Source organism: Callorhinus ursinus, unplaced genomic scaffold (assembly GCF_003265705.2).
Source record: "Callorhinus ursinus isolate GAN/ISIS: 27379988/994484 unplaced genomic scaffold, GSC_fseal_2.0 scaffold30, whole genome shotgun sequence".
NCBI lineage: Eukaryota > Metazoa > Chordata > Mammalia > Carnivora > Otariidae > Callorhinus > Callorhinus ursinus.
In genome coordinates this window covers 12,931,514-12,948,520 of record NW_027397092.1, presented here as the reverse complement: position 1 = coordinate 12,948,520, position 17,007 = coordinate 12,931,514, and the positions used below count along the sequence as shown (strand labels likewise).

General features: G+C 36.0%; 1 protein-coding gene and 1 pseudogene across 1 annotated transcript in view; one reads left to right on the top strand and one right to left on the bottom strand.

Moving 5' to 3' along the window:
* Positions 1-17,007, top strand: part of FBN2 (fibrillin 2) — a 255,478-nt gene that overhangs the window by 76,147 nt on the left and 162,324 nt on the right. The window contains exon 7 of the mRNA XM_025860885.2: positions 4,290-4,415. Coding sequence (XP_025716670.1) covers positions 4,290-4,415 — 126 coding nt within the window. The remainder of the gene's footprint in view (positions 1-4,289; positions 4,416-17,007) is intronic.
* LOC112815096 (U2 small nuclear ribonucleoprotein B'' pseudogene) lies at positions 12,856-13,714 on the bottom strand (annotated as a pseudogene).

Genomic DNA, 17,007 nt, shown 5'->3' with positions numbered 1-17,007 from the left:
TTATCAAGTTGGGGAAGCTCCCTTATATTCCTGGTTTATTGAGGTTTTTGAAATGATGACTGAGTGTTGAATTTTGTCACTTGCTTTTTTCACATTATAATATGATCATGTGTTTTTCTTAGTCAACATGTTAATATAATGCATTATACTGATTGATGTTTGAATGTTGAAGCAACCTTAAATTCCTCGGATAAACCTCACTTGGTCATGATGTATTAATTTTTTTATGTATTGCTAAAGTTACCTTGCTAAGAATTTTTGTGTGCCTATTCAAAAAATATATTATCGTGCTGTTTTTTTTCTTGTAATGTATTTTCCTAGCTTTGGGGTAAGGGTAATGCTAGCCAAATAAAATGGGTAGGCTAGTGTCCCCTGTTCTCTTTTTCCGCAAGAATTTTTGTACAGGGGAGCCTGGGTGGCTCAGGCGGTAAAGCGTCTGCCTTCGGCTCAGGTCATGATCTCAGGGTCCTGGGATTGAGCCCTATGTTGGGCCAGGCTCCATGCTCAGCAGGGAGTCTGCTTCTCCCTCTCCCTCTGCCTGCCACTCCTCCTGCTTGTGCTCTCTCTCTCTGTCAAATAAATAAATAAAATCTTCAAAAAAAAATTTTTTTTGTACAGCTCACCTGCTTGTTTCTTAAGTATTTGAAAGGATTCAGCAGGAAAGCCACCTAGGCCTAAAGTTTTCTTTGTGCAAGAATTTTCAAGTATGGGGCGCCTGGGTGTCTCAGTTGTTAAGTGTCTGCCTTCGGCTCAGGTCATGATCCCAGGGTCCTGGGATCGAGCCCCACGTCGGGCTCCCTGCTCAGCGGGAAGCCTGCTTCTCCCTCTCCCACTCCCCCTGCTTATGTTCCCTTTCTCACTGTGTCTTTCTCTGTCAAATAAATAAGTAAAATCTTAAAAAAAAAAAGAATTTTCAAGTATGAATTATATTAACTTCAATAGATGTAGGTCTCTTTAGATGATCGGTTCTTGAGTGAGCCTTGGTAGCTCTATCTTTCTAGGAATTTGTACACTTTATCTAAATTGTTGAATTTAGTGCCATAAAGTTGTTCATACTATTTCCTTTGATCCTTCTAATCTCTGTAGAATTTGATCAGATCTAATCAGTTTTACTTGTATTTCCAGAGAGCCAGGTTTTGTAGTGATTGATATCTCTGTTGTTTGACAATTTTTCTATTTTATTGTTATTTTCTTGCTTCTGGCTACTTTTGGTTTAATATGCTCGTCTTCTTAAAATTTCTTTATGTAAAAACTTAGGTAACCAATTTTAGACTTTGCTCTTTTTGTAAAGTAAGCATCTTAACTCTACATATTTATCTCTAAGCACCACTCTAGCTGGGTCCTACCAATTGTAATATGGTGTCTTCTCATTTTTCATGTGATTTCTTCTTTGAACCACGGATTATTTCAGAGTATATTGTTTAAATTCCAAATGTTTGAGGATATTCCAGATGTTTTTTATTATTCATTTCTAGTTTAAATCTGTTGTGTTTAGAAAACATACTATGTATGATTTTAATTTTTTTTATGTTTAATGAGCCTTTTTACATGGCCTCAGAATATAGTCTGTCTTGGTAAAATATCCCACGTGCTCTTGAAAATAGCGTATATCCTGCTAATGTTGGGTGGGGTGTTCTATAAACGTCAACTAGGACAAGTTGGTTGAAAATATAGTTCAAGTCTTACGTATCCTTGCTGATTTTCAGTCTACTTGTTCTGTTAGTTACTAAGGAATATGGAAATGTCCAACTATAACTGTAGATTTGTCTCTTTCTTTTTTCAGGTCTGTCACTTTCTGTTCTGAGTGCTTAACATTTTAGTCAGCATATACACCTTGTACATTATTCTGTCTTCTTAATGAATTGACCCCTTTTTTATTATGAAATATCCATCTATATCTGTGGTAATGGTTCTTGTTCTGATGACTACTTTGTACAGTAACTTAGCCACTCCAGCTTTCTTTTGATTGAGCACATGATACATCTTTTCATTCTTTTCCTTTTTAAGCTATCTCTGTCAAAGTGGGTTTCTTGTAAGCAAAATAAATTACATCTTTTAAAAAAATCAATTATGGCAATTTCAGCCTTTTTAATTGAATTACTAATACCATTTATACTTCCTATGATTATCAATATTATTGATTTTAAATCTGTATCTTACTATTTCTTGTCTTTTTGCCCCATCCATTTTTTATTCCCCTTTGCCTACCTCTATTAGAGTGAGTATATTTTAGTATTTCATTTTATATCCATAATTGGATCATTAGCGCCATCTCTTTAACATTATAAGATGTTAGTTTTATTTAAAATTACAAAATTTAGTGTTTGTCTTTACATATTTAACTTGCTGTTGTCTGTATTCAAATAATATTATGCCACTTGACTTATGATGTCATAATTTTACAATAGTATTCTTCACTTTCCCCCTTTAATCCTTTAGCTGTTCTGATTATACTATTTACTTTGCATTTTGTAATCTTCAAAATACATTACTATTACTTTGCTGTTGCTGTTTTCAACAACCAGTTATCTTTAAGTTTATTTAAAAATAACAAATAGGTCTTTTAAATTTATCAACATGCTTACTAAATTTTCAGTGCTTTTGGTTTTTGTGTAGACCATAATTTTTATCTCATTTTTATTTTTCCTCAAGAACTTTTTTTTTTAAGTAGGCTCCACACTCAGCTTGGAGCCCAACATAGGCCTTGAACACAAACCTGAGATCAAGACTGAGATGAGATCAGTAGTTGGATGCTTAGGCAGCTAAGCTACCCAAGTACCCCTCCTGCTAAAGAACTTCTTTTAACATTTCTTGTAGACTCTTAACTTTTATTTGTCTGAAAATCTTTATTACAGTTTCTTGGATTTCATTCATCAATATTAAGATTTTGGTTCCTAAATGGATAAAACTAATAGCTTAAAGAATGAAGAAGATAATTGCCATTTTTAAGGTTTTAAATTTAGAAAAAGAGTTTGACACTACTAATTCGAAGGGTACATATACCCCAATGTTTATAGCAGCATTATCAACAATAGCTAAATTATGGAAAGAGCCCAGATGTCCACTGACTGATGAATGGTTAAAGAAGAAGTGGTATATATATACAATGGAATATTACTTAGCCATCAGAAAGAACAAAATAGTGTCGTTTGCAACGATGTAGTTGGAGCTAGAGCATATTATGCTAAGCAAAATAAGTCATTCAGGGAAAGACAAATTCCATATCACTCATATGTGGAACTTAAGAAGCAAAACAAATGAACAAAGAAAAGAAAAAAAACAGAGCAAGAAACAGACTCTTAACTCTAGAGAACAAACTGATGGTAACCAGAGAGGCGGTGGGTGGAGAGATGGGTGAAATGGGGGATGGGGATTAAGGAGTGCCCTTCTGATGAGCATCAGGTGATGTATATAAGTGTTGGATTGTTTAATTCTACACCTGAAACTAAGCTGTATGTGAACTAACTAGAATTTAAATAAAAACTTGAAAAAAATATGACAAATTCAGTGTAACACTGTTTAAGGGATACAGACAACCTTCAGATGAAGAAATTAGAGAAGTGAAAACTAGAATTAATATCCCTTTACAATTATTAGACCAAAGAAAATTAGGATTTTGGATATTTATGTCATGTGTTAGCCAGGAGGGGAAAAAAGACCCCACAAGAATCCTCATGGACAATAGAGGTTTGTGAACTACTTGTAGGTGTAGGATTGCCAGTGGTATGAAGGCATTTTGACTCTTGGGCACTGTTTATTCATACTGGGTATATATATATATATATATATATATATATATATATATATATATATACACACTCTGTGATATAGTAATTCTGCTCTGGGTCTACAGCAAAGGGATTAAGAGTCTCTGAGTTTACACAGTCCATAGTTATACAACTCCATAAAGAGACGTGGTAGAGACTTTGATTTTTATCATGCCCTGAGCTGGTAAGAAGAAGATGGACATAGCCTGAGCACCCATCACCAGGAAAGTGAACGCATCCAGAAGTGTTCTGCAGCAAATCAAAGCAAGAGATTGGTTTTCTGCACAACAGGGATGGATTTTCTTAATAAAAAATAAAATTCCAAGAGAAAATAACAACGCAAATGAGATCTATACCATACATGATTAATATGAGTTAAAATATATGCCTACAAAGTGGTCCCAATTCCCCTTACACCATGCTCTTGAGAACTGATCTTTCTCCGTACATTACATTAAAGAAATAGGTGTAGATATTCTGGAAGGTAGTGGTATCTTTGTTCACAGTGCTTTCTTCTTGCAGATGTTGATGAATGCCAGGCAATTCCTGGGATATGTCAGGGAGGAAACTGCATCAATACCGTGGGTTCTTTTGAGTGCAAATGCCCTGCTGGTCACAAGCAGAGTGAAACTACTCAGAAATGTGAAGGTAAGTGTCTGTGTTTGGAGGGGTATGTCTACTGATGACTCTGAATCCCAGAAAGTCATAACTTCATTTAGAATTTTGAAGAATTCAGTCATAGTTACAATTCTTTATTTTAATGTGAGAATGAAGGCATAGACGTTAGAGTGGTTTTGTATCGCTTTGTGTGTTTAATGGGTTTGATTTGGAAAGAGCCAGTGAACATTTTACAAGGGGTTTGTTACTCAGTTTCTGTGTTGTAATGGGAATGGGAGTAATCAGCCCTTTATATTTTTCCTTAATAAATTGGTTTTCCAGTTCACTTACACAATTATATCAAAAGATTAAAATTCTGAGTGATGTACAGTGTCTGGCATAAAGTGATGCATTAGAAGTTGGCATTCTGTCCTACGTCATTAAATAAGTATTTGGAATTTTATATTGAATATTGTTTCTCAGCTGCCTGCCAAATGAAAAAACCAGTATAATCTTCTCAGAGAGAATTTGGAAATTACTGCAACAGGTATTCTGTGAAAGAATAGCTTACTCAAATAAATATCAAAAAATAATTTTCTGGAATGTGATTATAATATTGAATGTGAACTGAATCTAATTTTGAAATATGAACTCCAAAAGTCTTCCTCATATAGAATAAAATCAATTGTTATATTTATGTGTGATTGAAAGCTTCATCATTATTACAAAATTCAAGAAGTTTCTAAAAGTGTCTAGCTTTCCTAACATGGATACTTAGAATAATGTGATACTTCTAGTAGTATTGAAGTATAATGTTTATCTTTTAGAATGATTACTTAAATCAATTTATTCCCATTCAGGTAATTTTTTAAGGCAAATACTATATCTATTTTCATTTTTTTGTGACATAAGCATTCATATCTACTCAAAGTTTAGAAAAAAATTATTTCAGAAATTTGTTTTTGGCAGTCTGGCTTACCTGAGGTGGAAAAATGTGAATCTGAACTTACATGAGAAATTCAGTAAATCTGAAATTGATTTCATGTGCCTGTTATGATTTTATCTGGGAGCAATTTCTGAGTTGAGTAAACTAAAAGTAGCAAATACATATTATAATTGCTTCCTGTGAAGAAACCGTCACAAGTTTATTTAGACCTGTTTACCTTCAGTAACTAAAATCATCTTTTAGTGTACATAATTAAGTCTTCTTTCCTTTCTAAAAGGCAGTATTTGGGGGTTATTTTTTGTTGCTTGGTTATAAAAAGTTTAGTTCCTCTCTGTAGAAAAAACAGTTTGGGAAAAGGTAAAATCTAAAGTTTAATTATAGAAGACAAACAGGAATATGAACTATTTTATTGGACGGGAGGTAGAGGTAAGTACATGCTGTGGTTCCAACACCAGAAATCATAATTCCATGAACCCAGGGAACACATATCATTCTATATTTTCTATTTGGCTTACTGCCTTTCTAGTCTACTGTAAATTAATCTTCATAATTACATACAATTTACATTTTTCAACTTAATTTCATGCTTCCACAAAAGAAAAGGTAATAAAGCGTGGCTAATTATATTAAAGACCCAATAAATTCTCTTTGAAACTCCTAGGAAGAATGTCTGTACAGTTTATGCCATTTAAATATAATATTGATAACCAAAGTCTGCTTACATTGGAAAGGTTAAGAAAAATACTTGGAAGATGGGAAAATTAAGTGAGCCCAGGAATTGGACCAGTGAGTTGGGGACTTGCAGAAGGTCTGGGTTATGCTGCTGTATCCTTGCTACTTCTTGTATTTTCCTTCCTGGCTTTTTTGGGGGCTAATTCTATATGGCTCAACCTTTTGTCATTGTGCTTCACTTTTTACTTCTGAAATACTATCCAGACTAGATCCAAGGGTGGTAGACTTAGGAACAAAGACAGTGTTTGATAGTAGGTGAGAAGGCACAGCCACTGACTGATGAAAGTGGTTGTGACATTTCCATTAATCATCAGACAGTGTATGTCTTCTTAGTTGTAAATAGAATGAGCATTTTCCACATCACATTTCATCAAAACAACATACAGAGCCAAGGCAGAGTTTGAAGAGAGACAGTGCAACTCTTTATTCACACTTGTCTGTGTTTTTAGTAAAGGGGGCTGTTGATGTAATATAGGCACCACCCAGAGCCTGAATCCAGTCCTCTCCTTCCTTACTTCCTGCCCAGGCAGCCAAATCCACTTAAGCCATTGCCCAGAAAGAATTATGTGATTTAATATTTGGGATTGGTGGGGAATAGCAGAATTGGAAGAAGTGGTGATTAGAATTTGAAAACTAAAGGTTTTATGAAGCCTTTACTTTGTGTGTAAGTCATATTTATTTGGATATGTCTTAAAAGTAACTATTACCAATTTTCCTTAAGTAATAGTATTCTTTTATGTAAAAGATCAAGTGGTATTTCCTTACATAAAACTATTTATTGTAATTGGTAGCATGAGGTATCTGGAAAGACTGTAAACTATTGCTGCACTCAGTGACAGCTTTGAATTATAGTCCATTTATGTATGGTTTATACAGTGTCAGTGTAAAAATGTTGACATAAATTTAAAGTTAGTATTTGCCCTAAATAAAAATGTTACCATAGCAATTAATTTTGACCAACTGTCAAAGGTAAGATATTTTAGTATTCTATGTAGATTACAATGTGAACATAAAATATAGTAGTAGTGGAAGATTTACATGAAAATGATGCCCTTTCTGTTTCTCTTATGGCACATAATAGATTTCTGTTCATACGGCAATGAAATTTTCTAAAATCTTTTTCAGCCTAAGTTTCTGGGTCTGTTCAGAAATAAGAAAGCTAACCAGTGTTTTGAATCTAAATCATTTGGGGAAATGGTGGCAGCATTAGCAGCAAAGTGAGGTCATTAACTTTAAAAAATTGTGTTACTCTTTTTTTGGTGGGTATCTGTTGGTTGATCATCTCACTCCCAACACTTGGGTAAGATCCTCGAGGGCAAAAACTCTGTCTTGTTTATTGCCATAGCCTCAAGCCTGGAACTGCTCCTGCTATATCTGTCGCAAGCTCCGAAAAATATATGTTGAGTAATTGGGAGTATGGTGGATAATAATTTAATTTTCTTGACTTGGGTTGAATGTTCAAAAAGAAAGATTAAGTGTAGGGCCAGAGTTAAAATTGTATTTGGAAAGAGGGCAGTGTCCCATATTACCGGAATTTTTCCTTCACCTGATTTTTTTTTTCATTTCCTTAATAATCTTATTTTGCTCTGGTTACCGTTCAAAGACAAAGAGCATAAGTAGTAAGTGCAGTTTGGCATTTTTAGATCTTTGTGTCATTACTCCTCTTTGCTCGTCTGCAAGTAATACGGAGTCAGGGACCTTCCTTCTCTATTTAAAAGAAATAACCGTCTTCTGCTTGTTCACTGGAATATCTTCGTAGCTAAAATCGTATCCTGAAAGGCTTGTTCTGCTGAAAATTTAAGTTTGGACATATGTAGTTTATAATAAAATGAGAAAAAATGGTGGGGCGGCATTCATCTCTTGAGTTAATGTCTGAAACACATGAACAAGTATCTATATTGAGACTTGTTTTTATTTTATATAATTGGTTGGGTGGATTCTCCTATCTGAGAATCTGAGCCCAGAACATAAAGGAACGCTCATTTCTGTGTGTGTGTGTGTGTGTGTGTGTGTGTCTGTCTGTCTGTCTGTCTGTCTAAAGGAGAATCTGTTGTTTTCCCCCTTCACTCATTTAGGGTCTCAGATTCAGTTAAGCCTCTTAGGCCTACTGAAGTCAAGTCTTATTTCCCCTGGGCCAGTTTGGCTCCAAAATCTTTTCCTCATTCTGTTGTACGGTGGGGAAAATGATTTGTTGGTGGAGTAAACTATTTCTTCACATCCAAAGAGAAGTTTTCTTCAGTTACTATATTCAGAGATTCATTCATCCAAATATCCATTTAATTTAAATGAGGAAGGAAAGTAGCACACATCAATATAATATGAAGCTGTATATTAGAATGCTGTCCAGAATTTTTTATTTTTATGATAAAATGTTATTTTGAATTTCAGTCCACTTGGAGAAAGCACAAGTAGGTGCCAGATGTCCTCGCATGACCTCCCTCTTTCAGACTATACCTTCTTTAACATTCTTCGCTGTAGTTATTCTTTCCTGGCTTAAATGGAAGGCAGGAAAATAACATCATTGTATTGGGAAGCTTCCCTTCAATGGCTCTTTATATGTCAAATAGTTGTTTGCAATTTTCTGAAGAGTCTTCAGCTTTGTTCCATTACCACAGCATTTAGTTGTTGGAGATTTGTGGCAACAAATATATTTATTTATGCTCGCGAAACTCATGAAACTTGTTGGCACAATATCTTTGGTTGCTGTTCCAACTCTGCTTTGATAAACAATGGAAAATAAACTTCTGTCCCAAACTGAAAAATGCTTTCTTTTACTCATATTACCAAAAGTGTTTTAACTTCAAAATAAATAATAAACTCATTGACTGTTGTCCAAAAGGAAAACTACATATTAAAATTGACACTTAAGTATTTAGTATTTAAGTATTTACAATCTTGTAAATATTGGAAACGCATAAAACTTTTTAGGTCATCAATTTAGAGACCACAGAAGTATCATTTTCAAATCCTTTTTAAAAAGAAATTTACAACATTATAGTTAAAAAATAGATTCTCTCTCTCCCTTAAATAAGAAAGCCCAGTCTGATAAACTCAAACCTACTTTCTGCCCCATAACAAATGTTATTCCTCTATCACATCACTTTTTACATTGTATTTTATTTGTTTTTCTTGTCTAACTGCTGACAGAGTATAGATCAAAATAAAGTATGTTAATAAAAGCTAATATTTATGGAGCACTTAATATATTATAGACAACACTTTAACCACCATAAATGGGTTTTCTTATTAAGTCATCACACAGTGGTGTGAGGTTGGTTGCTGTCATTAGCCCACTGCACAGATGAGGAAACTGAGGTACAGAGAAGCTAAATAACTTTATCGAAGCTAGGTGGGTTAGAAACTGCAGAACCAGGATTCTAGCCTGCTAGGTTTTCTTGAGTTTTCACTCAGCCAGAGCCGATGAGTGAACACAGGAGGGTGACCTGGCAGCACATACCCCAGCCCACAAATTGCATTTACAGGGGGAAGCTCATGGAGTCAGCAGCAGCAACAGGATTATGGTTCTCTCTTTGCTTTGTTGCATTATGTGATAGTGCCCTGCAATCCAGCAAAGGCAGAATTAGAACCAGTTTAGTGATCTTAGCACTGGCTTTGGAGCTTGGGTGGTCGGAAATAGCATGGTCTCTTTCCTCTGATATGATCAAGGCTGAAAAAATATGGAACCTTGACCTCCAGGCCTGTTTCTACACTTCAGTCTTCATGAATGGGAAACCTTCCCTTTGTGTCATCAGGGTTCAGGGGTCTAAGCCTTGAGATTGCAAATTCATGACCTACAATTCACTGGCTCCAGCCCAGATCCCCAGTCTCAGCCCTCTACCAGGACTGACCAATTTAAACACTCAGATGTAGTCGTTTTCCATAGAACCTTTAGGAAGATTAGCCTACAGGGGCTAATTCTTGAAAAATTTAACCTTTCTCTCTAACATATGTTTTACTGCCTTTCATGAGTGATATATTAGATACTTAGTCAATGGATTTTTGCTCTAGTTTTTGTTCATTAAAATGAAAATTTACTCCATACCACTATGCTAAAATAACCTATTCACCATGACTTTAGAACTGAAGATTCATCTTAAATGAACCAAAGATATAAGTATGAACAGAAAAAACAGTGGGGTTAAAAACAATCATGAGAATTTTTATATTGTCTTAGATCTGAAAAAGCATTATTTAGTATGTTACCCTACCTAAAGCTATGGAGGTATAGATCAGTAATTTCAGCTACATAAAATATACATTGCATGACAGTAAAAGAAAAAAAAACTGCCACAAGCAAGAATAAAAGACAATAATAAACTGAAAAAAATTGCAACTTATAAGACAAAGACCACTTTTTCTAATACATCAGTTCTATAGATGAGTAAGAAAATATCCAATAAAAATGTTCAAGGACATGAACTGTCCATTGACAAGAGAAATACCAGTGACTGTTAAATACACTAAAACACGTTTACCCTTACTTAGAAGAAGAAAGTACACAATAACATTATGGGATATCATTTCTACCTATAAACTTTGATAAGAACAAAATTCTAATGTAAAACTGCATTAGTGAAGGTTTTGGGAGAGAGATACTCTCATAAATTCCTGATAAAAGTATAAAATTGGTACAACCTCTGAGGAGAGCAATTTAGAATTATCTGTCAAAATTACAAATGTATTTAACATTTAACCCATAAATTTTAATTCAGAGTTTTTAGCCTATCTGTACTCAATCAAGAAATGATGGACGTAGAAGATTATCCCTCCTGTCTTTTTGTAATAGGAAAATATGGTAACATATACATGACAGTAAACCTATTAAATTATGAGTTGGAAACTACTCATCCTTAAAAAGACATTGTGGACACTTTATATATTGATTTAAAAGTATGATTAAGACATACTGTTACGTGGCAAAAGCAAATTGTAAAACATTTTCATTTACACACAATGTATTTGTGTGTGCATGTGTTTGCCTGTGTATGCATAGAATGTGCATGGAAGGATATTAGAAAATTTGCATCATTAAATATTTTGAGGGTGAAAATATTTTGGGGGAGAAAAGGATGGAAAAGAGACTTCTCTGGGCACCTGGGTGGCTTAGTTGTTGGGTGTCTGCCTTCGGCTCGGGTCATGATCCCAAGGTCCTGGGACTGAGCCCCGCATCGGGCTCCCTGCTAAGCAGGAAGCCTGCTTCCCCCTCTCCCTCTTTCCCTGCTTGTGTTCCCTCTCACGCTGTGTCTCTCTCTCTGTCAAATAGATAAATACAATCTTAAAAAAAAAAAAGAGACTTCTCAATGAGTGTTCTAGTGTAAGTTTTTGACTTTTAACCTTATAAATGTATTATTTGTTCAAAAAATTAGAAGAAGGTGAAAAACAGGCTCAGTTACTTTCTTTGTGAAGCTTTCAACAAATTCCTATAGCAGAACTACTATCTCCCTCCTGGTTGACTGGAACAGTGCATTACAACCTGTTACACCCTAGTCCTGGGGCATTGCAACCTCTGTCCCTGGAACACTCAGCATGTCCATGTTCCATGCCGCCAAGCAGACAATATATGCAGATCTAATCCTTATCCAGTGTGAAATAAAAATCTGGGGTTTGAGCAGAATTACACTTAATCTTAAACTATTACTTTAGGGGCGCCTGGGTGGCTCAGTTGGTTAAGCGTCTGCCTTCAGCTCAGGTCATGATCCCAGGGTCCTGGGATTGAGCCCCGCATCAGGCTCCCTGCTCAGCAGGAAGTCTCCTTCCCTCTCTCCCTCTGCCTGCTGCATCACCTGCTTGTGCTCCCTCTCTCTCTTTCTCCTCTCTCTCTGTGTCAAATAAATAAATAAATTAATTAATTAATTAATTAATTAATTCTAAAAAATAGTAAATCAATAAATATTTAGGAACATTGAATGAAATATATTTGATTTTAATGGTTCTCATTAATTGCTGTTCAGGAAAAAAATCTCATTGAAATATGTTTGACGACTAGAAATAGAAGTAAAATAGTATGGGAGAGGTAGGTCAAAGATGGTAATTACTGTGAAGCTGATTATAATTTGCTTTTGGCCAAAATACATGTATTATTTAAAAGAGTGTATGTGGTAGTCATATTGTGAAGAAAGGAGTTGTTGTTCTTAAATCATCTTAAATAAAAATCTGGTAGAATTCTGGTCATCAGCTGCAAATGAGCTGCGTGGCCTAGTGAAATTAGGTATCAAAACACAGTCTGCTCCTTTGCAATGAGGTGGGTTAGGACTTTCAAAGTAGAAAGCGAACCAATTTGTCTCTACCCTGTGGTATTTACATTTGTTTATTTCAGAGATTCTTCTCTGTCTCTGTCTCTCAGAAATACACGTGTACACACAGACCCACATATTTCTGTGTGTAAGTTTCTGTATTGTCCCTTTCTTAGGTGCACACAATTACATTAATCATAGTATTTGTTTCATGACATATTCGCATTATTATTTTACTCATAGCCTGCTTTTATGCAGTTAAATGTCTTCAGTAATATAATATGCACCCGCAAAACCACTAAAAACAAAAGGTGGGCCCAAGACAACCACATGTACCCATGGTGCTGCCCCACCCACCCCCACTCCTACAGCATAACCATCACTTTGAAGCCAGGACTCCACATTTTCTTTTCTTTTTAGATTCTTTTATTACACCTGTAGATATTCCATTTATTATTATTACTGTGATTTCAGTTTTTTTTAAAGAATACAAATAAAAGTTTATTACACAAAATTGAGTCCTTCCTATTTCATAGTTCACGAAGGCTAAACAAAGACTAGGTTTTTTTAAATCATTCACAAAAATTTCACTTTCACTCCCCCTCATCCCAACTATTAAAAAATGGCCTGACCAAATGTTATCAAAACAAACACTGTAAATAACACCAAGTGCTTTAAAGACAACTCTCCCATATGTTATTTCTTGGCATGGGTGATCTTCATGGCATGTGACAGTGTGATTTTAAATCCCTGTAAAGCATCCCTGGCAGCTCCAGCCTGTCCATCATTTTCAAATTCAACAAAAGCAATGCCATGCCTCCCAGGTACCAAACGTACTTCCTTGAAGCCAGGAAACAGATTAAACAGCATGTATAACATCATCTCATTAGTCTCTTCTGGTAAATTATTGAGGAATAAAATATAGTTTGGAGGGTAGTCAGGGACCTGAGGATTTGGTGTTGAATTTCCTTGGGTATTTGCTGCATTTGGTGTTCCCTGACCAGGCTTTTTGTTTGCAGTGGTCGCAGTCTGTTCCACAGTTTTCACTTTTTTCTTTTCCTTCTTCTTTTCTTTGTCAGCAAAAGTGCCACGCATTTTAGATATTATATCCGAATCTATTTTTGCATACTGGATTCGCATTGGTTTACCATAAAATGGAAATCCTTATAACTGTCTCAAGGCATTTGTGGATGAGCCCAGTTCCTTAAAAATAACAAAGGCTTGCCCCCTCATCTTCACGGTCTTTAAAGCTGCAATATCTACAACGTGGCCAAACTGAGAAAACAGGGCATACAGGGATCTCTTCAACTCTTCTTTTTCAATTTTGTCATTCATATTGTTGATGTAAATTGTATGATTTGGTCTGATATCCATGTTTGGAGTTAAACTGTTCAAACTGCCTGAGGCCTACGTTGGTCCCCCACGAACCGAAAGCTGGAAACGGATGATTTCAGTTTTTTAAACACCACAATAAAAGGCTTAATACTTTGTGGAACTTACTCTTTTCACTTAATAATATGATGCTACAGTTCATCTGTATTGTTGCACATTGTTCTAATTCATTTTTAAGGTGAATAATCCATTCTGTCCCATTATGCAGATATACCTTAGTGTGTTCATCCACTTTCCCCCTGGTGGCCGCCGTTCTCTGATTCTTCCTATTGGGCCAGCATACTTGCAGACACATACACTCTGGACCCTGTTGTCCCACGCATTTCCTTCAGAGTAGAGCCCAGTGTTTCCCCTCCTTTGCTCAGCATGGACAGAGCTGCACGATGGAGTCAGGGCCATTGTGATTTTTCAGAGAGATATTTACCCTCTTTTTTGATCCACTTATTTCTGAAAGGTGACTTACATTTCTTTTTTTTTTTTATTTTTTTATTGTTATGTTAATCACCATATATTACATCATTAGTTTTTGGTGCAGTGTTCCATGATTCATTGTTTGTTCATAACACCCAGTGCTCCATGCAGAACGTGCCCTCCTCAATACCCATCACCAGGCTAACCCATCCCCCCACCCCCCTCCCCTCTAGAACCCTCAGTTTGTTTTTCAGAGTCCATCGTCTCTCATGGTTCGTCTCCCCCTCTGACATACTCCCCTTTTCTTCCTCTCCTGTTATCTTCTTTTTCTTTTTTCTTAAAATATGTTGCGTTATTTGTTTCAGAAGTACAGATCTGTGATTCAACAGTCTTACATTTCTCTTATGATTGATGTCTGTGTAAGTAGCTTAGGTCACAGGGGCGGTAGTATATTAGAGCCTTGCTCTCACTTGCTGTTGCTTGGTGTCAGATGGGGAAACAAAGAGCCTAATACTCTGCAATTAGGGTGACCTCCACCTCTTCCCAGGCCTGTGTGTTAGCCAGCCCGCCCCCCAGATTGGTTGAGAGGCCTCTGCTGAGTGATCAGTGGTCTTACCCTGGCTCACAGGGCTAACTCAATCCTCTCGATTATTCCTGAGTTCTCTTCCATGTGGTTTTGGACTCATTACACAGATTAAGAAATCATACAGGAGAAGTAAAGACACTGCAAACATCTCCATATCTTTTTTGTGTATTTTTGTTTTGCAAATATTACAATTTATTTACATCTCCCCCCAAAGCAGGTACTAAACATTACCAACTCTAGAGCACAGTATTATCTTGACTGCAGTTTTCGGTATTCAATCTTTATTTTTAAGACATATCCATAAAAGGGATGGAGCCTGTAACAACATAAATACCTCCTTGAGAACAAGATTAATTTTGAGCAGTGCTAACAAACTGGCAAAGATTGCTAAAGCTCATCTTCCTGAGCTAACCTGCTCTTAGTCCCCAGCCTTCCTCCTCTCAGTTCTGCACACTTTTGCCCTTAGGAACAAAATTAAGGATTTTTTTTTTAACAGAGGGCCAATAATGGAAACTTCTTTTTGATTATCTCCTTGTGATATCTTGGTGCCTAAAACTAAATTGTCTTCACCTCTTCTTTGTAAACTCCCACAGCCCAACCAGGTTCTCATAATCTGATTTTCAGATACTTAGCACAATGCCTCTCATAATTTTTCTTTTTGGAGAATCAAAGCTTGTCTCAACTTGTCATGCTTTCCTGTGTGTGCTAAGCAAAAGTGACATCCAGTGGGGTTGGTGTCTTTCTCTCTCTCCCTGTAAAATAGACAACTGCTCGTAATCAGATGAATTGACAGTAAAAGTTGTTTGCACTAAGAAATCTACTTTCCATGATGCATGGGAGGCGGAGCATTGAGTAGCTTAGAAATTTGGAGCATATATATGGAGAGTTAAAATCTAAAATGGAAATCTGCAGCATTTGTGCTTTTATAACCCATTTGGGAAGGACATACTGCCCAGGTGCCAGGCTAGCAGTGGGGTTTCCAGGCTTGACTCTTAGAAAGCCCCTGTGTGTTTCATGTATGGAAAACAGAACTTCTAAGAAAGTGTGACCAGTAGGGAAGAGTGTGACAGGCGTCCAGAGAGACAGCCAGACAGCAGCCCAGAGCTGACAGCTGAAGCAGAATTAGCACATATCACTTCCTGGTATATTAATCAGAAGTTGCCAGCCTAAACTCTTTTAGTTTCTTCCCACAAATGATTTCCACTATTAAAACACTTAGATTAAATAACTTGGACACTACCTTGACAGCCTTACTCAGGGAGTTCCTGAAGTGACCTCACTCCCTAAATTTCAACCTGAGCACAATGGTTTACATGGAAAGTGGCACACATAGTTTTCTGTGAAAGCCTGGAGGAGAAAGAGTTCTATATTTGAGACACAGTGGGTAACATCGTTGTTATGAACGTGAAGTCTGTGAAAAATCCATATTCCAAAAGAAAGTCATTCAACAAAAAAGATACTCTCTAGCGTGTAACTTGGGGTGGTGAATCAAAATTAGGAACATTCAGATCACATTTTGTTAAACGATTTATGTTTTAAAGTTTTTCTTCCAATAGCAAGAATACATTGTGGAGAGAAATGGCGGTTATGTTCTAAGTACAATTCAGAAAATAAACAGGCAGAGAGAGACTCCGTGGTCAAATAGCCCAGGATTTAGTACCCAAACGTTAAGGGTCTATGCTCCAGCTACACCACGAGCAAAATGTCTAATCTCGAGCAAATTAGCGTCTTCATCTCTACAATAGAGATAATGATGGTCTTTTGTGGGTAAGCATTTTACAAGCATTATATAAGATAAAGCATTCGGCACTTGCGGTCTTTTTTAAAGAAGGCAGCGGTAGCACAAATAAGTTGTAAAAGATTCAGTAAATCATGTGGTTTGAGATCTTAAAAAAATAATTGTAAAAGAGTTCTAATATAACATTTCAATTATGACTTTTAGTAAAGTTTCTTATAAAAAAGCTCTTTTAATTCTTAAAAAAAAAATGACCCACAAGAGCATGTAGTTGCCTATTCTGATAAAAGTACTAGTAAACAATTAAATGGACCCAAATCCATCGTCATGAAGAGGGAACATGGAACTGGGGATTTAAGATTATTCATTAATTCCTGACTTGGTGCCAGCCTGTTTTATTTGCCTAGCCTCAGTTCCACCCAAATTACAGAAATGGACATTTGAGACCCAGAGGACTAGATTTATTTAACATAACAGAGTGGTCAGGAAATTGCATTTTAGCGGACTCAGAAAAAATTGGTGGGAACCAATATTATTTCCTCAGTGCCACTGTATATTTAAATCCTTGTTTTAAAAAAAGATGAAAAAAAAGGCATGGTAAAGTAATT